We start from the raw sequence: 26,849 nt of genomic DNA, 5'->3' as shown, positions 1-26,849 counted from the left end.
TGTTTTCAAGGTAATGTTTTTACCCCTCACCCATCATAAAGGTTAAGTACATTTGTCAATTTGTGCTTCACTAAACAGATTAATACAAAAGAAAGGCTTTGAGTACTCAGCTTTCATCAGAAGAAATTACATTCTAATCCTGTGCATTTTATAAAGTCCCAAAGGCTGGACTTAAAGGATCTTTTATCATCAAATTTGCTTTATTCTATCAATATTCTTTGTTGAAGGCAAAACCTAGGTAGGGTCATAGGCTGATTTCTAAGCCCTTGAAGGGATGTCTCTTTTCTCAGTGCATTGTATTAGCTTTTCGCAGTTAGACAGTGCTATTTCATGTGTGCCATACAGATAACAGTGTGCTCACTCCTATGGAGTTATGCATGGGTCAGCAGTGATTGGCTAAAATACAAGTTTGTAAAAAAGCACTGAGATAAGGGGGGCAGTCTGCAGAGGCTTAGATACAAGGTAATCACAGAGGTAACAAGTGTATTAATATAACAGTGTTGGTTATTCAAAACTGGGGAATGGGTAATACAGGGATTACCTATCTTTTTAAACAGTCAACATTTTCAAGCAGACTCTCCCTTTAAATAGAAGCAGTTAGCCAATTTCTGATGGGAGCAAGAATATAAGTCTGTCTAATAAACATATTTTTTATGCTTTTTCCTTACTTATTATTAGTATATTTCACTGCAGAAGAGAAAGCACCGGCTTATCCCTATAGGAAATCATTCTGAATTTTTTTGTTCAATCTGCATGATGTGAATCTTATTGTCAACCGAGAATCATGACATGTACTTACAACGAGCAAAGATAAAATATTCTTCAGTAGATGGAGGGCAGCAAAGACTATAGTTTTGCCTGAACTGCTGTATAATACAGATCTAGTATTTCCAATGTAAATTATGCCGCTGTTCTTTTCTCTGATGTTTGGCACTTTTTTTAGGGTAGAATTTTATTAGTTCCTTGTTATTTATGTTTACGTGTGTATTCTATCCATTTCATTATTTCAGCTATTTGTGTAAATGTTTGTTTTTCTTCTTCGCAGAATCTGATGATCAGAACTACAGGGTTCAGGCTGTCCATGCTCTGGTCCATAAATTGCCAGAAAAGAACAAAGAGATGCTGGACATCTTAATCAAGCACTTGGTCAAGTAAATATCTATTTTCTATTTGCTTCAGTAAAAGGAAGATTTAATACACCGTATAATGCAAGGCTGTTTGTATGTAAAGATGTTTGTAGCTATGCATTTTTATAGGAAACTTGATAGAGATTTAGATCAGCGGTGTTAAGCCTACCTCACTGGGCCTCCGGATACAGCTCTGCCAAGGGCAAAGAGAGAAATAAGAGCGTGGAAATGGGATAATCAGGACCGTCTTTAACACAGGGCAAAAGGGGCAGCTGCCCTGGGCCCAGTCCATGTTGAGGGGCCCAAGAGTCCTAAAAAAAAAAAAATTTTTTTTTTTTTTTTTAAGTTCATGCCAGACTGCTGATGTCATGTGACATGGAGGACACACACAGTCAGTCCTAATATTGTCACAGTCAAAAGTTCTCTGCTTATATTTATTTGTGAGAAACTGTGCCAGACCATGCCGATGTCATGTGACATTCCAAGCTAGTGCCATGTGCTGTTTTAGATGTGCACTGTGCAGCACTGGATGCTAAGCCCTAACTAGGCATCCAGTCAATCCCACTGCATCAGAAAAGGTCCTGCTGGGGTTACTACTGTCACCAGGTAACTGCTCTGGTGGTGGAGATTGTTTTTGGGTAGGGCTCACTATAGACGCATGCAGCAGAAAGCTGGAGTGGCAGGCACATGAGAATTTCAGCATCTGTGCAGCTGCATACACTGCTCTCTTCAGTCTTGAGGCTGTATGACACATCTCACACTGTATCCATGCAGCCTTGGGCAGACAGCATCCAGTCTGCTGGTCCCTTTAGCCCTGCTCTTTCTGCTGTGGCTCTAAGATCAACTAACTGAAGTTTGTTAGGAAAACAGTGCTTTGTAGAAAGGTGTCAGTGGGAAGAATAAGTGAGTGTACACATGCCCCTCCCCCATGCAGCATTGTCTAGTGCAGGATGAGAGGGAACTTGTTCCTAGCAAAGTAGTGACATGTGCTGCTGTGGCTGATGTATAGTGTCATGCTGATACTTCACACATTAAGGTAAGGTTTATTTTTATAGTTTGTATTTCTCTCTGTTTCAGATTTTACAGCTTCCCATAGTAGTTCTACTGTTCCAGTCAGTAAACTTATATCTGTCTGCACCTCTATGCTTCCGTCTCCGTCTTTACCTTGCTTTGCTCCTGTTGGCTGCCCTAAATCTCTTTAACCAGCTAACCTCACACCAGAATCACATTCAAAAGCATATTAAATTAATCCAGAGTGGAGGAAGTTATATATTTATTTACTTATTAGTACTGCTTAGGTCCAGTTTCACATATTGCAATTTTTTTAATGATTAGCCCAGCAGTGGATGATCCACTGCTGGGCTAATAATTAAAAAAAAATATATAAAATAAATTTATTTAGTTGTTTTTTTGGGATGTTGGGGTGGAGAGCGAAATTGCATGGGGGGGGGGCCCAAGAAAATGTTTGCCCAGGGTCTAGTCAGTATTAAAGACGGCCCTGGGGATAATGACATAATATAACCAAGAATAAGTGTTAAAAATGGTAATCACAGAGCTAAAAATTGTATTAAAGGTAAAGTAGACACCAAAAATTGTATTGTTTAAAAAGATAGATAATCCCTTTATTTACAAACACTGTTATAGAAATAAACTTTTTACCTCTGTAATTACCTTGTATCTAAGCTTCTGCTGACTGCCTCCTTATCTCAGATCTTGACAGACTTGCATTTCAGGCAATTAGTGCTGACTCTTAAATAACTCCATGTGTGTGAGCACAATGTTATTTATATGAAACACATGAACTAATGCCCTCTAGCTGTGAAAAACTGTCAAATGCATTCAGATCAGAGGCGGCCTTCAAGGGCTTAGAAATTAGCATATGAGCCTACCTAGGTTTAGCTTTCAACTAAAAATACCAAGAGAACAAAGCAAATTTGATGATAAAAATAAATTACAAAGTTGTTTAAAATTACATGCCCTATCTGAATCATGAAAGTTTAATTTGACCTTTACTATCCCTTTAATATAACCATGTTGGTTATGCAAAACTGGGGAATTGGTAATACAGGCATTATCTATCTATTTAAACAAGTAGACTGGAGTAGACTGTCCCTTTAATATAAAGCTTTATTGCAGACTCCATTAGCACCTCATTTCTTTATAGTCTGGAGACAGCTTTGGTTCTATATTAACAAACATCAATTGAACAACTCTTTAATGTGTCATGGTGTTTTTCTTTTTGTAGAAGTGCTAGTTATGGGGTGATATATCTATATTATTGTACTGTACATACTTAAAGGGACACTGTAACCAAAATTCTTTTTTCGTGATTCAGATTGAGCATGCCATTTTAAGCAACTTTCCAATTTACTCCTATTATCAAATTTTCTTCATTCTCTTGGTATCTTTATTTGAAATGCAAGAATGTAAGTTTAGATGCCGGCCCATTTTTGGTGAACAACCTGGGTTGTCCTTGCTGATTGGTGGATAAATTCATCCACCAATAAAAAAATGCTGTCCAGAGTACTGAAACAAAAAAAAAAAGCTTAGATGCCTTCTTTTTCAAATAATGATAGCAAGAGAACGAAGAAAAATTGAAAATAGGAGTAAATTAGAAAGTTGCTTAAAATTTCATGCTCAATCTGAATCACGAAAGAAAATTTTTGGTTACAGTGTCCCTTTAAGTCTCCACCAGTTTTCTCTCTCCTTTACATTAGTTGACACTTGCTGCTTAAATCAGAATATTCATTATTATAAAAGTATGGTTAAATATTCCTCCATATTTTACTCAAGTCTAGAAGAGGGCTAGATCTAATGCACAGTAGGAATGATCGTGATGCCCTAGTCCTTGATTTGAGTTGCCCTATGCTTGTCTAATGTACTTGCAACCATCCCAGATCTTGTGTGATTGCCATGGAGGTTTTCCTGCTTTCTCATCAGAAACTTCCCAAGTTGGTCACAGTTAATAAGAGCTGCACCAATCCTATCCAAAACATTACCTGACTCAGCCTGGCTCTGCCTACAGCAAGCCCAACTGATCAGTGGACCTGCAAACATGATATAGGGGACCACCTTCCATCATCTCTTTTCCCTGGTGTCTGTAGGTTTGCAAGTGTATTATACCATCTCAGAGTGCATGTAACTCAGGGCCCCTTTAGCAAATGAAAAGTTCCCCACAATGCACTGGGGACCTGCTACTATGTTTTAACAGCAGAATATAAGGGGTATAATCCATGTCTCTAACTATTCTCCTTCAAAACCCTGTAATTTCCTGTTTTTTTTTTTTTTTAATTTTATTTATTTATTTGCATTTTAGAATATGAGCTAGATATAAGCTTTTGTTGCCAGAGTGTGGTACATTGTGTTGCACTCTTAAACAAGAGGTTTGTAATATATGTTTGTTTTATTATATTTTTTTGTTCTGTAGGGTATCGCTGCACAGCCAACAAAATCTTATGACCTTTTCTAATCTTGGAGTCATCTTTGGGCCTACTCTTATGAGAGCTCAGGAAGAAACCGTGGCAGCCATGATGAATATTAAGTTCCAGAATATAGTGGTTGAAATTCTTATAGAACATTATGAGAAGGTAATTATGTTGTATGTTAGCTGTTATTTAGTGTTTAGCTGTGAGGAAACATACAGGAGGAGAAATTGCAATTAAATGAAAGCTTAATAGCCGGGTTGTGGTTCTCTAATACTGTTTACTCTTTGCTGTCTTACTATGTTCTTGTTTATTTATCTAGAGGCATAAACATTTCCACCACTATTTGTCACTATTTTTTCCTACAAATTTCAATTTTCTTACTGGCTGATAAATGCAGCAGCTCATTTATACCTATCCCTAATGGGCCAAAGCAAAATAAGAAAGATAAACAACATTTCTTTTATCAGATGGTGAGAGTCCACAAGTCATTGTGTGGGGAAATTCCTCTCATGATCACTAGGAGGATAATTTCCCACCTGTGGGATCTCACCATCATGAAAGAAATGAATGGTAAGCATACATTTTATTTATTTTTTCTAGCAAAATGACAGTTTTATAAATACTAATAGTTTCTAACACATTGATAAAAAAAAATAATGTATCTTACATGGGCCTGCAACATTCTACACAGTTCTTGGTTATGGCAGAACACAAGCTTATTTATATCTATTCCTAACTGACCAAAACAACTTGGTAAATGTTCTAATATGTGTATTGCTTAATCACTGCTATATACTATGAGTTTAATTACCCTGTAATCTTATCATGCGCAATTTGCCAAATAGTGAAAATATTATAAATGATTTATATAAAGTACTAAATAGCTATATAGTATATCATATGTTATATTTTTTATCATGTGTTGCCCTTGCATACATGTGTATTCATTTTCTTTCTGTTTTTTTTTTCATTAAAAAAAAAAAAAAGATTTTCCACTCTGCTCCAGATCCCAATGTACCTCTTCCTCAGGCACAGCCACGATCAACATCAAGAAGGGCTAGAGCAATCTGCTTATCCACTGGTCCAAAAAAACCAAAAGGAAGATATACTCCATGTCTGGCTGATCCAGATAGTAAGTATGAAAAGAATGAGACGTACACTTGGTAGCAATTCCCTTTCCAGTACTAATAAGAGATGGTAATTGTCTGCGGCTTTCATCTACCATCCAAGAACCTGCTGCAGATAAAAGGTCACATCATATATTAAAATATTAATCGTATGCTTTCTAATTATAACCCAGTACCATTACTCATTGTGGACAAATCCACAGAAGAAGGCAGCACCTTGCAATATAAAAGTATCTTTATTTCCACATACTGAAATAAAACAGTGACATTTCGGGTATAGAACCCTTAATCATACGGTATGATTAAGGGTTCTATACCCGAAACGTCACTGTTTTATTTCAGTATGTGGAAATAAAGATACTTTTATATTGCAAGGTGCTGCCTTCTTCTGTGGATTTGTTGAGATTAAGGGATTACAGTACCCTTCTTGGCCTGCACCTGACAGTGGAGCTGAGCTACAAAGTGTTTTATTACTCATTGTGGAGGGAGCTTAATCTTATTGTCTTTGTTAGCCTAAATGAATCCATACTCTCAAGAGACTTCTCATCTTTTGAGATTGTCAATGGAAGATGTTGAATACTCAATGCACCAGTAAACCGAACTGTATAGATGTTCAGAAATGTACCACTCATTCCCTACTCCCAGCTATTATGATATCCCCAAGTTTGAATTCACTCAGTGAAAAAAGGATCTATGAGCACCAGCAACAAAACAAACTCAGAAAATGCTTAGAGTTGATCTTCATTACAGTTATGATCACATGACTGCTATATGGACATAAAACCTATTATTCAGCAGTATATGGTGAGGGGGATAAGGGTCTCCAGATCCCCAAAATAGGACCAATGTAGTGAGGTTGCCTCATGTCTCTTATTGTGTGGTGGGGAAACATAGTTTTCAAGTTAATCTCCTTATTGCTACCTTGGCATCTGACACATAAATTGAAAGAGTGATAACTTGCCTCAATTCGGTGCCAATGCTGGGTTGACATGCACTCCAAAGATATTAGTGCTTCTTAAAAGTCACCAGGTTTACATGCAATATCCAGTCTTTTAGCGATTACCAGTTACCTAGAGGGATATGGGACCCTTCATTTGAAGTAATTGATACCCTTTCTTCATATAGGTTGTGTGTGTGAAGGGATTTGTGCTTTCTTTCTTCTTTTAGAGCCTATGGGGAATATTTATCAATGTGCGAGCGGACATGATACGCTGTAGGAATTTATCATTACACAAGCAGGTCTTGTGAACTGCTGGTGCAATGCCGCTAGCAGGGGGTGTCAATTAACCCTGATCGTATTCGATCGGGTTGATTTCTGTCCGCGGCTTTATAATATCTGTTTCCGGCGAGCCTGAAGGCTTTGCCGGAAACAAGGGGCATCAAGCGCCATACAGAGCTTGATAAATATGCCCCTATATCTCCTTTTATTTAAAAATAAATATAAGGTTTTTCTTTCTAAGGCTCAGAGGCATGATGCACATGCATGTTTTGAGGTACTTTGCATAATGCACCTGCATGCTCAATACACAGGCAACTCCTCATTTAAAAAGCAGATTCCTCTTTTTCAAATGAGGGTCTGTACCTGTCTCTGTTATGCAGGGGCCCCAAACAATCTTCTCCCCCAATTTACCAAGTATCTCTGTGTGATGACATCATGTGTTCCTAGTGACCTCACTGGCCTGCAACTAATATATGAGAATGGATTACTAAACCTTTGTCTTAATGGCACCTAGAAATGAGGATCTTGCTCAATGTTAAGGATGACATAGAACACCTATATGCTATTTCCTCACTTAAATAGTTAATGTTATTATGTTAAGACTTTTTTTTTTCACCACCAAAAATCCCATGGATACATAGACCCTCATATGAGGTAATTTAAAGCAAAAGAAGGTTACTTAAAGGGACATAAACCCATTTTTGTTTCTTTCATGATTCAGATAGTGCATACCATTTTAAACAACTTTCCAATTTACTTCTGTTATCAAATTGTCTTAGTTTTCTTGTTATCCTTTGTTGAAAAGCAAGGATGTAAGCTCAGAAGGGTGCACGTGTCTGCAACACTATATGGCAGCAGTTTTACAACATACTTTAGCAGGGGCACTAGATGTCAGCACTATTTCCTGTCATGTAGTGCTTCAGGCACGTGCACGCTACCTACCCAGGTATCTCTTCGACAAAGAATATAATGAGAAGGAAGTAAAATTGATAATAGAAGTGAATTGGAAACTTTTTTTAAATTGTATTCTTTATCTGAATAATAAAATAAATATTTTGGGTTTAGTGTCCCTTTAATTAAATCTATAGAACTATTTATATTGCATTTTTATTTGTTTGTTTTGAGTCTTTGCCTACTAATCTTGATTTATGTTTTTCATCATCTCTTACAGGCGATTCATACAGCAGCAGCCCAACTAGCACACCAATGGGGAGCATTGAGTCACTTTCTTCTCACTCATCAGAACAAAATAGCACATCCAAATCTGTATCATCACCACAGAGAGAGAAGAAAAACATAGGCATTCCATGGGTGACCTCAACACCCTCTTCCAATGGACAAAAAAGTTCTAGTCTTTGGACTACAAGCCCAGAATCAAGCTCAAAAGAAGACGCTACAAAGACAGATGTTGAGTCAGATTGCCAAAGTGTATCGTCTGTCACAAGTCCTGGAAACGTATCCCCTCCAATTGACCTGACCAAAAAGGGGCTTTATGAATTGTCTGGGTTGAAGAGATCTGCAGCATCCTCACTACGTTCCTTACCTTCAAGTGAAGGTATTCTACAAACATAAAGCAATAGTCTCTTGTACTACAGATATTCGGTCAATAATAGTACATTTATGCCCTATATCTTTAGTGCACCTTTTAGAGTTATATGGTTTTCACAATGTTTGGTTTCCTCTGAGGATTATCCAGGGGCAGAATTACCATCCTAATGCAGAAGAACCTTTATTTGTGCAGGTTGCAGATCCATCTATCCTCAGAATCATTATACAGAACAGCTTCATTATACAGAACAGCTTCTATATTGTTACTATTGCTTGCTACTGAGTTATCGGGGGGGGGGGGGGGGTTGCAACCCGTCCGTTAAAATACAGAACACTTATAAGTTACACATGCTGCAGGGTGTGCAGGGAGAAGTATGAATAGTACTGTTCAGAAACACAATAAATGCTCCTCCCTGCACACCCTGCAGCATGTGTAACTCATAAGTGTACAGGAAAACATGGCTGAGGTGGCAACCCTAGGGGGGGGGGGAACCTTCATCTGTCACTTGGTGATCCAGATGAATGAACATAATGCCTACAAGTCGAATAATGAAACATTACAATAAATTACTCTATTATTGTTTTGCTTTATTATTAAATTGCCACCATACAAGAGCACCTTATGAGTCCAGCTAAGTGCGAGCGAAAAGGGGTTTATCAAGGGTGTTTGCGCAAGTCTGGTGTATTGCTCGTATTAAAAGTTGAAAGAAAATGTGAGCGCAATCGCGATTTATGCTAGATTGATTACTGCATCCTCAGAGCTCTGGTTAACTGTTTTATGAAACAAAAAAGTGTCACAAAACACATAATTACTTTGCAAAGTACAGTTGCAATCATAATTACACCATCTAATAAAATTATTCAAAAAAATATTGTGCACAAGTAGGGTCTTAGGTTTTTTTCCCCACTATTTTTGCTATGCTGACTTCTATGGAGGAATACGTTAATGCAATTGTGATATTCGAAGTTTGAATTTTTGCGCGCATCAGGTTAGCACGCGAGCGAAAGCTTTTTACTTTCATCTTATTTCTAGCAGATTTAGTGTGGGAGTGTTAAATACCACTCCACTTGTAATCTTGCCCTAAATGTACTAAAACAAGCATACATTAATACTTCATACACTAACATTTTAGCCACCAATCAGCAAGCGCTACCCAGGTGCTAAACCAAAAATGGTCTGGCTCCTAAGCTTTACATTACTACTTTTCAAATAAAGATACCAACAGAACAAAGAAAAATTCATATTGCTTAAAGTCGCATGCTCTATCTGAATCTTGAAAGAAAAAAATTGAGTTTCATATCTCTTTAAGTCAACTTTACTGGGACCTAGTTAAATACATCTGGTGAGCCAATAACAATAAGCATATGTGTGTAGCCACCAATCACCAGCTAGCTACCACTAATGCATTGCTGTTCCTGAGCCTACCTATGAATGTTTTTGAATTATATATTGATCTAGGAGTTTAGATATAAAAGTTCTGACAATTCAATACATTGTGATGAAAACTGAATAGAAATAAATGAAAGGGACATACAATTGTAAACAACTTTCCAATTTACTTGTGTTATCAAATTTTCTTAGTTTTCTTGTTATCCTTTGTTGAAAAGTAAGGATATAAGCTCAGTAGCGTGCATGTGTCTGCAGCAGTTTTGCAACAATGTTATACATTAGCAGGAGCACTAGATCGCAGCACTATTTCCTGTCATGTAGTGCTTCAGGCACGTGCACGTTACCTACCTAGGTATCTCTTCAACAAAGAATATCATCAAAAGGAAGCAAATTTGATAATAGAAGTGAATTGGAAACTATTTAAAATTTGTATTCTCCATCTGAATAATGAAAAAAATATTTTGGGTTTGATGTCCCTTTAAGAAAATACCAATTAAATATATAAAATAAAAACAATGTTGTTGACATCTGGGACATGATAAAAATGTAAATGTTTATGTATCATTATTTTTATTATGTAAATAGTCTTAGCTTTTTATGAACATTCAAAGCTTTTTTGTCACTGCTTCCAATTCACAGCTATAGGTCACTTTGTGATATTGTAGCCGGCTTATTTTCTCAGGCATCAAAGACTTCTTCATGAGACAACTTCCATTAATGATAAATAAAAATAAAGGGTAGCTTTTCATAAACTAGATAATTGTGAGTATTTAGTGAAGCTGGAATTCATGCCTTAAGACAGCTCTGCAAATTATAATATTTGTAACATATTTTTTTTTCAGAGGAATGACATTTAGGTATTTATATGGTTACTCTCAATCAAATAAATCATTTAAAGTGAATGTAAATTGTATCTACTTTGAACGTATATATATAATTACATTTTAGTATATAATTAAAACCGGCACTTTTTTTTTGGAAAAAATTGAAAATAAATATTATATTTTCTTTTTAAAGACACGATGAGTCCACGGATTTCATCCTTACTTGTGGGATATTCACCTCCTGGTCAGCAGAAGGAGGCAAAGAGCACCACAGCCGAGCTGCTATATATAGCTCCTCCCTTCCCTCCCACTCCAGTCATTCTCTTTGCCTACGTTAGTGATAGGAAGAGGTAAAGTGAGGTGTTAGTTATAGATTCTTAAATCACAAGTTTATTATTTTTAAAGTAGTGCCAGAGAGTGCTACTTTGTTCTAGGGTGTAGCCGTAATCCATATCAGTCTCTACAGTAGAGCATATGGTGGCTTTAAAGCAATGGGAACTTGTGAGACATAATTCTCACTGCGCCTCCCATATACTGTTGCTGCCCTAACCTGGAAAAATCTGAGGGATATTACTCAGTGTTTTCTTTTAATTCACAGGTCCATTTGAGGAATAGGACTTCACAAACCTGGGAGCTGCCTTTGCTGTTGGGCAGAATGTGAGGTAAGTGCCGATTTTTATTCTGGGGTTAAAAGAAGAAAGAAAAACTCAGAAGTTGGCCACTCACGTTGTGAATGGGACATATAAGGAAGCCCTTAGTGGAAGTTATGGGCACTTTATATTACTCAGGTATGAATTCTCCTTTATATTTAGGAGATTATAATCAACAGCTACATGCAGGCAATCAATTGTCACGCATTTCCCAGCGGTTGCATAGTCAAACATGCTGACCGGGAGATGACTGTACTGACATTGCTCTCAGCGAGCGTAATTGGGCACTTGTTATTTATTAAGTAATTCTCCTTTTCCACTCAGGAGACTATTTGGCATTGGGGCAGTTTAACGATTGCATTGACCACATCTCCCGGCGGTTACATAAACAATCATGCAGACCGCGAGATGACTGTTCTGTCATCGCTTTCAATGGACGCTTTGTTTATTTATTTAGTAATTCTCCTTTCATACTCAGGAGATTATTCTTTTCGGTTAGACATTGGGGCAATGTAACATTTGCAGTGGGCTCTTCTCCCGGTGGTTACATAAACATCATGCCGACCGGGAGCTTCTTTTCCTTGGGGGGCGGCATTTGCATAGCGCGCCTTTTTTCCCCTTCTCTTCCGGAGAGTTTTAAATTACACTGTGCAAGAGGAAGTTGTGCAGTTACTAGTCCTATTAAGCGTTTTCACATATATTAAGCGTAATTAGGACTGGAGTCTGTCTTTCCCTGTTTCGGTGCAGTTCCGGATCTGCATGTACTACTCTGAGGGAGTTAGTTCTAGATTCAGGCAGGAACCTCAGCAGTTTCATGCTGAGGGATACTGTTAAACTGCACATTTCGTTAGGCTGTTTTTTCTGTGTAAATTTTATTATAAGAATTTCAGCTGTTTATTTGTTTATTCATCCTTTGTGACTTAGGATGAAACAAAAGCACACAAGAATAGAGTTACTTTTAAGATTTAAAGGTACAGTAACGTTTTTTATGTGTAAATTTTTTTTTATTTTTTTTTTTCTGAACCTACTCCCTCTAAGGCGATTGCTGTTTGGGAGTCTGTTAACAATGGTCAAGTTATGCCACAAATTTCTCCTATAGTGTCCCTCAAAATTTTATGGCCCACATGCAGTGCCCTGCGTTTCCTTTCACACTCCACTCCACTGATGCATTATATGTTTTTCCCACAAGGTAGTAAACATTACTAGAGGAGTTGCTATTCCAAATGGTTCCTCCATGTTACTGAGGGAGGTAGATACTTTGGGATTATCTGAGGGAGAATTCTCAGTCTCAGATGGAATCGGTACTTTAGGGGTTTTTAACTATCCTGGGCGACCCCTGACATAGTACGTCCAGTAAAGACATTTCCGGTGTAATCTATACTAGTGTGATTATATGGATGGACGCATTCCCTATATTTACAAAACTGTTTCCCATAGCCGACTCAGCTAAGGAGGCTGGAATAATATTCCCTAGGGGGAAGGAGTAGTTTCAACCCAGCTAAGAGAACTACTATACCCTTAGAGCATAGTTGGGTTTTTTAAAGGTCCTATGGACAAAAATTAGAAATGGGATGTACATCAGGGCTTACAATGGCAGCCAGCTGTGTACTTTGCTACCGTCACTAGTGTGACAGCATATTGGTTTGATGCGTTGGCAGATGCTACTAAGTCAGAATCTTCCCTGGATAAAATCCAGGACAGGATAAAAGCTTTCAAATTGGCTAATTCCTTTATTTCAATTTCTTCCCTTCAAGTTATCAAACTGGGAGCATAGGTTACTCTGTTCCAGCTCATAGAACCTTATGGTTAGAGCCTTGTTCTATGGATATATGCTCTAAGTCTAAGTTTTTGGTAATTCCTTACCAGGAGAAGACCTTGTTGGGACCTGGCTTGACGGAATAAAAAAAAAAAAAGAAAACATAGCCTGCTGTTGAAAAAGACAGCATGAAAGACATGCCCCCGATCCGGGATCGGATCTTGTAGGGGGCTGACTTTCCGTCTTCGCTCAAGTTTGGGTTTGAGCTCAAAAGTTTTCCTCCCAGAGGCAGGTTTCTGCTTTCAAGATTGTCTGCAGATCAGACAAAAGGAGAGGCTTCTTAAACTGCGTAGGTGACCTCTCAGACCTGGGAGTGATGGCTCCAGTTCCAATACAGGTACAGGGTCTGGGTTTATTTATACCAATCGGGTTGTGGTTCCCAAAAAAAGGAGGGAACCTTCAGACCACTTTTTAGATCTCAAGAGTCTACGTGAAATTCTTAGTGTACCGTCCTTCAAGATGGAAACTATTCATTCGTTCCATTATTCCCTTGATCCAAGAGGGTCAATTTATGACAATAGTGGATTTAAAGGACGCTTACCTTCATGTGCCGTTCACGAGAATCGTCTCAAGTTCTAGGGTTTGCCTTTCTAGACAAACGCTTCCTGTTCATGGCTCTTCCTTTCGGTCTTGCCACAGCTGTGAGTTTTCACAAAGGCTCTGGGATTGCTGTTGGCGGTGCTTCAGTTACGGGGCATTACAGTGGCGCCCTATCTGGATGATATCCTAGTCCAGGCGTCATCCTTACAGCAAGCAAGATTTACACAGACATGGTGTTATACTTCCCGCAATCTCACGGGTGGAAGGTGAATTTGGAAAAGTGTTCCTTAGTCGCAAGCACAAGAGTAACTTTCTTGGGAATCATAATAAATTCCATATCAATGAAGATTTTTCTGACAGGAAATCAAAGTTTATCGATACTTGTCTAGTCCTTCAATCCACTCCTCGGCCTTCAGTGGCTCAGTGCATGGAGGTAATCAGGCTGATGGTGACGGCAATGGACATCATCCCGTTTGCTCGGTTCCATCTCAGACCTCTACAGCTAAACATGTTCAGAAAATGGAGCAGGGATTATGCAGACTTGTCTCATCGAATAATTCTGGATCAGGAGACAAGGAACTATCTTCAATGGTGGTTGTCTCTGGATCATCTCTCCCAGGGGACATGCTTTTGCATACCATCTTGGGTGATTGTGGCAACAGACACCAGCCTTTTGGGGTGGGGAGCAGTCTGGGACTCCCTGAAACCTCAGGGAGTCTGCACTCAGTCAGAGTCTGTTCTTCCTATAAACATTCTGGAGCTGAGAGCGATCTACGATGCTCTTCTGGCCTGGCCTCAGCCACGGTCCAGTTTATCAGTTTCCAGTCAGACAACATAACTTCAGGCTTGCATCAATCATCAGGGAGCACGAGGAGTTCCTTAGCGATAACGGAGGTATTCCAAATAATCTAGTGGGCAGAAGTCCACTCTTGTTATCTATCGGCGATCCACATCCCAGTGTGGACAATTGGGAAGTGGATTTCCTGAGCAGGCAGACTTTTCATCCGGGAGAGTGGGAACTCTGTCCGGAAGTGTTCTCAAACATAGTTCTCAAGGGGGTCAACCAGAATTGGATTTCATGGAGTCCTGTCAAAATGTCAAGCTCCCGAGATACAGGTCGAGGTACAGGGACCCCCAGGCGGAACTGATAGATGCTCTGTCGGTCCCTTGGATTTTCAGTCTAGCATACCTATTTTCTCCGTTTGTTCTTCTTCCTCGGGTAATTGCTCAAATCAAACTGGAGAGGGCTTCAGTGATTCTCATAGTTCTGGCTTGGCCTCGCGGATCTGATGGAGATGGCATATCTACCGCCTTAGAGACTTCCGTTGAGGAAGGACCCTCTGATTCAGGCCTGTAAGCCTGTGACTAAAAGGATTTACCATGAAATTGGCGTAAATACCTTTATTGGTGTGAATCCAAGGGCTACTCATGGAGTAGGGTTAGGATTCCTAGAATTTTGTCTTTTCTCCAAGAGGGCTTGGTGAAGGGCTTGTCTATTTTTTACTCAAACGTCTGGTGGATATTCCAGATGTTCAATCTTTTTGTCAGGCCTGTCTTCAAACCAGTTACTCCTCCATGGAGTCTTAATTTAGTTCTCAAAGTTCTTCAAGTTCCGTTTGAGCCAATGCATTCCTTAGATATTTTGTTACTATCTTGGAAAGTTTTATTTCTTGTAGCTATTTTTTCTGTTCAAAGAGTGTCCGAGCTCTCAGAGTTACAGTATGAGTCACTTTACCTTATTTTCCATTCAGATAAGGTAGTTTTACATACTAAATTAGGATTTCTTCCTAACTTTGTTCCTGATCGGAACATTATTCAGGAAATTGTTGTTCTTTCCTTGTGTCTTAAGAGACTTCTGCACACTTTGGACATGGTCCGTGCTTTAAAGTTTTATTTACAGGCGACTAAGGATTTTCATCAGTCTTCTTTGTTTGTGGTTTTCTTGGGAAAACGTAAGGGACAGAGAGCTTCAGATACTTTTATTTCTTTTTTGCTAAGGAGCATAATATGTTTTGCTTATGAGTCTGCTGGACAGCAGCCTCCCGAGAGAGTTGCGGCTTATTTCACAAGGGCTGTTGCTTCCTCATGGGTATTCAAAAATGAAGCTTCTGTAGAACTGATTTGCTAGGCTGCAACTTGGTCCTCTCTTCACACTTTTTCTAAATTTTACAAATTCGATACTTTTGCCTCGACTGAGGCTGTTTTTGGGAGAAAGGTTCTTCAAGCAGTGGTGCCTTCCTCTTAGGTTTCCTGTCTTGTCCCTCCCTTATCCGTGTACTCTAGCTTTGGTATTGTATCACACAAGTAAGGATGAAATCCGTGGACTCATTGTGTCTTTAAAAAGAAAAGAAAAGTTATGCTTACCTGATAAATTTGTTTCTTTTTAGACATGATGAGTCCACAGCCCACCCTGTTTTCTGAGACAGGTTCTTAATTTTTGTAAACTTCAGACACCCCTGCACCTTGGCTTTTCCTTTCTCTTCCTAACTTCGGTCGAATGACTGGAGTGGGAGGGAAGGGAGGAGCTATATATAGCAGCTCTGCTGTGGTGCTCTTTGCCTCCTCCTGCTGACCAGGAGGTGAATATCCCACAAGTAAGGAGGAAATCCGTGGACTCAGCGTGTCTAAAAAGAAACAAATTTATCAGGTAAGCATAAATCTTCTTTTTATTAACAATTTTTGTCCGTTTTATGGACCAGCTCCTCCCATCTGCAACTTCCTAATTTATTTCAATGTTACGTATACAGTGGTCCCAGCTGCTGTTTACGTAGAGGCAATGCACGCTCCCGGCTTTCAGAACAATCGCGCATGCGTTACATGCCGATGTAGTTATATATAATGCCCAATAATGTTTACTCTTTTAGGATTAATAATGCATTATATTGTTTTTAAAATTCGTGCCCCTGTATGATAGCTACTTACCTTGCGATCCAAACGTTGAGGAACAAATTACTAAGACCCAAAAATGTTAAAGAGCGCATGCGCGAAATGTGAACGCGCGTCCGAGATCAGTGATAAAACAGCGCTCTAACGCAAGCGCATTATGGACACGTGACGTAGAGAAAAGTGGTTTGGTCCTCCCGGGGGGGGGGGGAGGTTTAAATGATTGGTTGACAAGATCGAGCCTACTATGTCAATTAATAATCAAAGATGGCGGGCGTAGGATTAAAAGTACGATCGCAGGGATATAATTACAATATACTCGGTAATTAAAACTTTATTACAAAAATCATTAATTAAAGTACACCTATTTTGAGATAAATTTTAATGCTGCGTTTAGCAGGCCGACTGACTTAAAATTCACTTTAAGGTTGTTGGGTTTTTTTTATAACACAAAATTTTATTTTGTGGCAGCTTGTAGTGGCTTGTGACAGTATTTTTTGATCAGTGCCATTATATATACAGATATGGATAGGAATTAAAGCTTTAAAAAGATAAATAGTTTGGAAACTTTACTAATTTCATATTTTTATACAATGTAATGCTGGGTTTATCAGTTATATGTCTGCTTCACTCACAGGGTCTTCAGCCCGGGTGGTCACATGACACAGCTCTGCAAGTAATTTCCCTTTGCTCAGCTTGGCTAATAAGAGACTATATTGTTGTACTTAAAGGGATATAAAAGCCTATTTTTTTTTCATGATTCAGATAGAACATACAACTTTAATCAACTGTCCATTACAATTCTATTAAACTGCTCTCTTGCAGCTTCACTGAGCTTCCCGGTTCTGCCCCCTTTGTGACATCGTCATGTCCATACGTGGTGACATCACTGAGGGTGCCGCCCACTAGGCCATTAACGATCCCTGGCTTGTAGTGAGGGGATCGCCCAAAACAGTTCCCTACAGGTACTGATGTGCATGACGAGAATACCACGTCATGCGCATCGAAGGGGTTAAAATTGCATGCTCTATCTAAATCTTGCATTTCATGTCCCTTTCATTAAGTGTTCAAATCCATATTAACTTGATTGTGTGTCTCAGGTTGTTCACAAACTATACTTTAATTAATAAAACATTGTTTTCCTCCACAATAAAGGTATCAAAAGCCGCAGTCCATCAATTCAGAGCTTAACATCTATGGAACTTAAAGATGTATCAAAGTTTCACCCTGAGCTGCCACCGAAAATCACAAGACGGCATCGCTTGGACACCGGTTCCAGTAATGGCTATCAGAGACCAGGATCAGTGTAAGAATTAGTTTCTTCTTATCTGATGACAGCAAAATAACAGATGTATTTTATTTTCTGCTCATACTGTATATTTTAAAAATATTTTGCAGATGGGCACAACTAACTAAATGACACCACTTCCCATATGTAAAGACATAGAACCCTTGCAGTATTTGCAAACCTGCTTCTAAACGCAAATTATGAAACTGATCATTAAACCTTAACATTTTAACGATGCACAAAAGGTTTCCTTATTGAAAGTATATAACATTATTGCAATATTCATAACAGGGTGGATTTGATTTTTATCCACCCTGATTCATAATTTATTTTGCTGCCTTTTGCTCTAATATTCATCTGAAAGTTGTGCTTGATTCACTTTCTCTCAGGAAGGCTTTGTTTTAAATGGTTATCTGATTTTCTGTTTACCTCTACCACCTCACTCGTCTTGTCTCTAGTCATTTGCTCTTTTAAGGTGGATTATCAGTTTTGCATTAACAATCATGATAGGAAAAGCATTCTTTGCAATAGCAGATGGCATACTAGGTAGTTTAGGTGTGAATATTATTGAGTAAATTAAATATATATTTATGTTTAGTTATTAGATGGAGATCAGAAAGGAATATATGTCTGTGTGTTTAAATGCATGTTTAATAAATAATTAACTAAGCTGAATCAGTGCTAAATTACTTTAAGGGATTGGCTACACCAATATTTTTACTTAATGTGCAAACAATATATGTGTACAGTATTAGTTTGTGATTGGTTAAGAAGGGTTATTTTGTTCTGGGGACAGGGACATTAATGAAAAGAAAAAAACAAAGAATATACTCTGACAAAATAAAGCTGCATTATTCATTGCAATTTTTATCTCCGATATGAAGGGTACATTATTGTGCAGTTTACAATATGTGTTCAATGTCTCTTTAAGGATGTATAAGTAATGCAAATGAAAAATAAACCTAACAAGATACAATTTAAGATCTAAGTGATTTTGTTGTTTGCTTTTAATTTGAAAGAAAACCTATGAAAGTAATGAATCAAGGATTATTAATACATTACCATTTATTTCTCAGACTAGTTTGAATAAAAAGACCATGGTGTTCCTGCTGGTGTAATATTAATAGATATTAATAGGGTGTGTTATATATTTTTTTTAACACAACTTAAAATGTATGCCAAGTACTACATGAGATTTTATTTAAAGGGACATGAATCCCAAATTTTTTTCTTTCATGATTCAGATAGAGAATACAATTTTAAAAAAAGTTTCCAATTTTTCTTCTATTAACAAATTTGTTTTGTTTTCTTTTAATTCTTTGTTAAAGCGATATCTTGTAGCGTGCACATGCCTGAAGAACTACATGACAGGAAATAGTGCTGCCATCTAGTGCTCTATATGTTGCAAAACGGCTACCATATAGTGCTGCAGACACGTGCACACACGCTCCTGAACTTGCCTTCCTAAAGAAAATATGATAAAAAAAAGTATATAGAAAAGTTGTTTAAAATTGTATGTTCTATCTGAATCATGGAAGAAAAGGGTTGGGTTTTGTGTCCGTTTAACAGATACTATAGATTTGAGCAAGAAATGTAACATAGGTAATCTCAAATCCAGTGGCACCACCTCTGAAACAATGGTGGGTGTGGGTGTATCTCACCACTTGTAATGCACTGGAATAGCTCGGATTGATTAATTAAATTAATATTTGTATGTATTTGTTAACAGGAAACATACATATTTTTAGCACTTTAGTGACATTTAAATGTAAAGCCAATTACAGCAATAAAATTGATTTTTAACAATGTTTTGCTAAAAAATAAACTAAAAAAAAAGCAGTTCATGGATACACTCCTTAAAAACCTGGTTGCATTTTTGTTGTTGCTCTGTTTTGCTGTGGTCAGTTAGGGAGGTTTAAAAAAATGTTATAGGGTCAAGTAAATTTCACTATACTTATGTATGATGGAAGCACTCCAGCCTCTCTGAAGCAAAAGGAATAAGCATATTTTCATGTGTATTACAGCAAAACAATACAAATAATAACAGTAATAATAAAAATCATGAATTTGTATGATTTTTCATAAACATTTTATGGGGATTCAGTTTTTACTTTAATGTCCAAACCAAATATTCTGGGTATTGGAATGCAAATGATACTTAAAACATATGAACTATTTACTTCTGTCCACTTTAACCTTTTTAACGACGTTATGCCGTTCTATTCCGTCATAATTACACTGGGCTTTAGAGCCGTTATGACGGAATAGAACGTCATAGCCAACGGCTGCCCTGAAGCCTACTGCGCTTCCTGGATTTGATCGCTGTCTGGAGGGCGTTCCTAGGGTTATATGGACGCCCCCCCAGACCCGATCCAATAATTGAATTCTTGCGATTATGTGCACGATCGCGTGATTTCAATTTGTCTACATCGGAACAGTTGTTCCGATGTAGACACTTTAACCCCGGCAGGAAAGGGTTAAAGACCAATTGAATTCTTATAGATTTTCGTTAAAACAAAAACTACAAGTGACTGTTCATTTTTGTCATTGCTTCTGATATATTAAAGTTTGGTTTCTATGAAAGTGTTCTGGGTAAGCAAACCAAATACACAACAATATAATCGTACAGCATATTTGACAGCCATAATTTATTAGCACAGACATGCGATCTTGTGATTTTTAGTCATCCTCAGAATTGTCTAGTAACCTGTAACGAACCTATGGAACGTTGGTGCGATAATGATCATTAAAGTTACAATCTCTCAAAAGTGGGTGGCAGCATTAGCTCTTTCCCTGAATAAACTAAAAGTCCTAATGGTATTGTTTTCATGTTGCTGCAACGTTATTAAATACCCAAAATATGTGCAGAAAGAACCACTCCAAAATGCTTTAACACAGTGTATATTTGCTATACTCAAATTAAAGACAATGTTACCTCCTAGAATCACTATAGTTCAGCCACATGTGTCTTCATTATACTTTAATTGCTAAAACACTAGCAGTTATAAAAAAAAGCAGTTGTTTAACTCATTTTTTTTTTTATCAGTGTTGCAGCTAGAGCTCAACTTTTTGAAAATGCTGGATCACTGAAGCAATTATCCCCAGGACGGTGAGTTCTTTAATTATACTTTGCTATCATTTAAAGGGACATTATGCACAACAATTGTTGACATCCGTATGAAAGAGCAGTGTCATGTCTGTGACCCATATGAAAGTGAAGCAAAAGATTTATAAGTGTATCATTTGTGTAGTTCCTGAAAGACACCAGCTACTACTGGTAGTAACTTCATGTTAATTTCTCATTGGTTGATTGTTACTCTCTGTCTTATTGAGACGGATTTACCACTAATCATTAGTGGAATTTGCACAACGGATACTAGTATATCTGTTTTAATTTAAACCGTTTTTACACGGCAACAAAAACGTCAGCATGTTTAAATAAAAAAGTCATATTTAGGTCAGATTTATTTGACTAGTGTGTCTCTCTGCTAGGTTCATGTGTTGTTGTTTTTTACCAATTATGGCCTAGATTACAAGTGGAGCTCTATTAATAACAGAGGGTGCTCTATTAATATTGCAGATCTGCGCTAAAATTAGCACGCAATCTGGTATTACAAATTCATGGTAAAACAGAATTACCAGAGAATGTTTAGCACGGCCAACATCTTTTTAGCCAGCCCTACTTTCCAGGGATTTTAAGAATGAGCTAAACATTACTCATATTGCAGGTGAGCGCAACCAATAACATAACAGCACAAAAAAAGTTAGCTAGAAGAAATATAAAATATATTTATTATTGAAATGAATGTAGTGTTGTTTTAAAGGGATATGGTAAATAACAAGTTGTTTGGCTAGGAAGGACTGAAAGGTGTATATATGCCTGTATGTGTGTATGTATATATGCCTGTATGTGTGTATGTATATATGCCTGTATGTGTGTATGTATATATGCCTGTATGTGTATATGTATATATGCCTGTATGTGTGTATGTATATATGCCTGTATGTGTGTATGTATATATGTGTATCTGTGTACATATCTATATATGTGTGCACATACATATGTACTCACACACATACAATTATATACACATGCAGGCATATATACACCTTTCAGCCCTTCCTTAGTGTCAAACACCTTGTCATATACCATATCCTTTAAAAACAAAAAAAAAATGTTTTTGATAAAGAAATACTTGAAATAGCATTGTTCTTCACTTAGAAGAGAATGTTATTCATATAGATATATATATATTTCAAATGTGTATGTATGTATGTATGTGTATATATATATATATATATATATAAAAATACGTATATATGTGTGTATGTATATATGTGTATCTGTGTACATATCTATATATGTGTGCACATACATATGTACTCACACACATACAAATATATACACATGCAGGCATATATACATTTCAGCCCTTCCTTAGTGTCAAACACCTTGTCATATACCATATCCCTTAAAAACAATTTTTTTTTGTTTTTGAAAAAGAAATACTTGAAATAGCATTGTTCTTCACTTAGAAGAGAATGTTATTCATATAGATATATATGTGTGTGTGTGTGTGTATATATATATATATATATATATATAAATACGTATATATGTGTGTGTGTGTATATATATATATATATATATATATAAATACGTGTATATGTGTGTGTGTATATATATATATATATATATATATATATATATATAAATACGTATATATGTGTGTGTGTGTATATATATATATATATATATATATATAAATACGTATATATATGTGTGTGTGTGTATATATATATATAAATATATATATATATATATATATATATATATATATATATATACATATATATATATATATATATATATATATATATATATATATATATATATATATATATATATATATATACATATATATATATATATATAGAAATACAAAGTAAAGTATGAGCGCACAACGGGACCGCAACAAGGCAACCAAAATTAGAAAACTGTTACCTGAGAGGCGGCAATGAAAGCGGCTCTGAACCGGCACATCCGTAGCAATGGAGGTATAGTTGTTTGAGAACTGCAGCTGTGTGTACTCCAAATCCTGGTCTGTGAACCAGGTCACATGTGCATAAGTATCCAATGGTAGGCAGAGTACTAGAAAAAGCGCAACAAACTCCTTGTAAAATTAAAAGTCCATTTATTAGAATTTACAGGGTAAAAACATAACAACCTTCCGGTTGCAAGACTTAGCACTCAAAATAAAACCAGATACAATGTTGCAAAGATCAGGACCTCATGCAGACATGTTTCGTGCGGGTAGCGCACTTGGTCACTGCTTGTGTGAGGTCCTGATCATACAAGCTTTATAGCCAATTTCTTAAAGGGACAGAAAATCTTTGAACAACATTGTATATTTTCCTGCAAAATACATTCTAACTATCAAATACATAATATGTACTTATTTATTTACCCTAAAAAGTAGTTAGTGAATATTTTCTTGAAACAGAAGTGTATATATATTTATTTTGTCATTGAATTGCAACTATTATTGCCTTTAAGATTTTATATATTTCGTACTTTTATTTCCAATTTTTATTTTTAGGTATTAAAGAGGTAAAAATGGATAACGTGATAGATGTTATAATTAAACTTCATATTTAATTTTTATTTAATTCACAAATAAATCTAGGTCTCTCCTCATATTTAGGCCCTGTGGGCTGCTAGTTCTGAGTTTGAAAATCCAGAAAATTTCACGTTTATTTAGTTTGTCCTCTCTATCTCCTCCTCTTTTCCATAAGGGAACATGATCTATACCCTGGATTTTTAACAGTGATGCATCAGCATTATGGCAATTTTTAAAGTGTCTGGATACAATCCACGTCAGAAGAGAAAAAACCATCAAAAGAAATACATAACGAGGTCACAAGGACAGAACAAAAAGAATTAAAAAATGATATAAATGTATGCAATCTATCAGATGTAACTCTGAGTGTACCACAAATCACTCTATTATCTAAAGGTCTTATCTTTGTGCCAACTGCACATTTCAATCTGTTTGAAACAGTTTTGGATATTAATAAGTTTGTTCGCAAACTTACTTTGCAAAAGCACTTTTTTGGTATGCAAGAACAAGTGACACAAAGTGAGACCAATGATATTACTAACCCTACACTAAATCCTAATACCACACTTACTTTTACAGATTTATGTGCAGTAAAAGATCTACAGGATCTGGCAGATGAGGGTAGTAAAGATAGCTTAGGAAAAATAAAAGAAAAGGATATAGAATACTCACACTTGAAAAAGAAAAGTGGGTTCTATCCAGTACATAATAGACCAAAAGTACTAGATATTTTTCAAAAGACAATAGAAGACAAATTACGGATTTTACATGACAAAAATCTAAAAAAGAGAAAGAAACATGTAAATTTAACTAAAAAAGAAAAAGAAGCACTTAAACTATTAAAAGAAAATCAAGATATTATGATTCGTCCTTCTGACAAGGGGGGAAATGTTGTTGTTTTAAATACCAGAGATTACATCACTGAGGCAAAAAGACAGCTGACAGATGAAGAAGTATATTTAAAACTTAAAAGTAATCCCACAAATGAATATAGGAAAGAACTTTTAAAAATAGTGCAAAAGGCTAAATTAGATGATATAATAACTCTATCAACAGCAGAAGCACTTACACCTTCTAATTCAGTTATACCTGTATTTCATTATTTTCCAAAATTACACAAAGACCCAGTAACACCACCTGGGCGACCAATAATTGCAGGGATTAACTCCCTAAATGAGCCCTTATCAGATCTCATAGATGCATTTCTTCAACCTTTAGTTAAGGATCTTATGACTTACATACAAGATAGTACATCACTTCTTAACAAATTAAATAATATTAAATGGAAAAAAAATTATTATTTTGTGGTAGTAGATGTATCTTCTCTGTATACATGTATACAGCAAAACCTAGGTTTAACAGCAATTGAATTTTTCTTAGATCACTATAGTGATTATGAACCAGCAACCAAACTATTTATATTGAGTGCAATTGAATACCTTTTAACACACAATTTTTTTCTGTTTGGGAGGGATTTCTTTCTCCAGAGACGTGGAACAGCTATGGGGGCCAAGTTTGCCCCCTCTTACGCCAACCTTTTTATGGGTTGGTGGGAGCTGTTCCACGTCTTTGGAGACAGAAACCCCTTCAAGGACAAAATAATACATTTCTTCAGATACATAGACTATTTGCTTTTTATTTTTGAGGGAGAAACATCAGAAAATTTTTGTACTTATCTTAATCACAATAATTGTGGCTTGAAATTTGTGGGAGAATACAGTCCAGTGTCCATACATTTTTTGGACTTAGAACTAAAGGCAGACCATATCAATGAGAACATAACCACTACTTTATATAGGAAGCCAACAGCAGGGAATACCACACTGCAATTCAATTCATGTCATCCAAAACATATCTTTAAAGGTATCCCAAGAGGAGAGTTTATTAGAGCAAGGAGAAATTGCTCAACAGAGGCAGATTTTACAGAGGAGTGTAATGTTATAACAATAAGGTTAAAACAAAGAGGTTATAATGAAGATACACTAAAGAAAGCTAGGGAAGATGTACAATCTAAAACAAGAGAGGATTTGTTAACATATAAAATAAAATCTTCAAATCTAAAAGACAAAAACAAACCTAGGTTTATTACTACATATAGTGAAGATTTTTATACCATCAAGAAAATCGTAAAAGAAACTATTCCCATTTTACACTCAGACCCAATTTTGAAAGCAATAACAAGTGAAGGTATTGACATAATATCCAAAAGAGGAAAAACTCTCTCCAATTATCTTTCGCCCTCTGATTTACCAACTAAAACCAATAGCTGTTGGCTAAAAGGAAAAAATGGTTTTTACAAATGTAGAAGGAACATCTGCAAAACTTGTCATTATGTAACTGAGGGAGACAATTTTGTCTCAAGTACCACACAACAAAATTTTAATATTAATTACTACATAAATTGCTCGACAACACATGTAGTATATCTACTAACATGTCAACTATGTAAAATTCAATATGTAGGAAAAACAAAACGTAGTATCAAGGATAGATTCCTACAACATCTGAGGTCCATTGAGGATGATGAAACGGATACTCCTGTATCCAGACACTTTAAAAATTGCCATAATGCTGATGCATCACTGTTAAAAATCCAGGGTATAGATCATGTTCCCTTATGGAAAAGAGGAGGAGATAGAGAGGACAAACTAAATAAACGTGAAATTTTCTGGATTTTCAAACTCAGAACTAGCAGCCCACAGGGCCTAAATATGAGGAGAGACCTAGATTTATTTGTGAATTAAATAAAAATTAAATATGAAGTTTAATTATAACATCTATCACGTTATCCATTTTTACCTCTTTAATACCTAAAAATAAAAATTGGAAATAAAAGTACGAAATATATAAAATCTTAAAGGCAATAATAGTTGCAATTCAATGACAAAATAAATATATATACACTTCTGTTTCAAGAAAATATTCACTAACTACTTTTTAGGGTAAATAAATAAGTACATATTATGTATTAGATAGTTAGAATGTATTTTGCAGGAAAATATACAATGTTGTTCAAAGATTTTCTGTCCCTTTAAGAAATTGGCTATAAAGCTTGTATGATCAGGACCTCACACAAGCAGTGACCAAGTGCGCTACCCGCACGAAACATGTCTGCATGAGGTCCTGATCTTTGCAACATTGTATCTGGTTTTATTTTGAGTGCTAAGTCTTGCAACCCTGAGGTTGTTATGTTTTTACCCTGTAAATTCTAATAAATGGACTTTTAATTTTTACAAGGAGTTTGTTGCGCTTTTTCTAGTACTCTGCCTACCATTGGATACATATATATATACAGTTGCAAGAAAAAGTATGTGAACCCTTTGGAATGATATGGATTTCTGCACAAATTGGTCATAAAATGTGATCTGATCATCATCTAAGTCACAACAAT

At 36.4% G+C, this 26,849-nt stretch overlaps 1 protein-coding gene across 1 annotated transcript in view; it reads left to right on the top strand.

Annotated features, from left to right (window-relative positions):
* ARHGAP42 (Rho GTPase activating protein 42) overlaps positions 1 to 26,849 on the top strand; it is a 530,853-nt gene that overhangs the window by 480,712 nt on the left and 23,292 nt on the right. Inside the window, exons 16-21 of the mRNA XM_053708589.1 lie at positions 1,046 to 1,151; positions 4,555 to 4,714; positions 5,540 to 5,684; positions 8,070 to 8,453; positions 17,705 to 17,855; positions 20,884 to 20,946. Coding sequence (XP_053564564.1) covers positions 1,046 to 1,151; positions 4,555 to 4,714; positions 5,540 to 5,684; positions 8,070 to 8,453; positions 17,705 to 17,855; positions 20,884 to 20,946 — 1,009 coding nt within the window. The remainder of the gene's footprint in view (positions 1 to 1,045; positions 1,152 to 4,554; positions 4,715 to 5,539; positions 5,685 to 8,069; positions 8,454 to 17,704; positions 17,856 to 20,883; positions 20,947 to 26,849) is intronic.

The sequence above is a fragment of the Bombina bombina genome, chromosome 3, assembly GCF_027579735.1.
Source record: "Bombina bombina isolate aBomBom1 chromosome 3, aBomBom1.pri, whole genome shotgun sequence".
In the NCBI taxonomy this organism is placed as follows: Eukaryota; Metazoa; Chordata; class Amphibia; order Anura; family Bombinatoridae; genus Bombina; species Bombina bombina.
The sequence above is the reverse complement of the archived record's forward strand: the minus strand, read 5'-3'. Positions and strand labels throughout refer to the sequence as shown.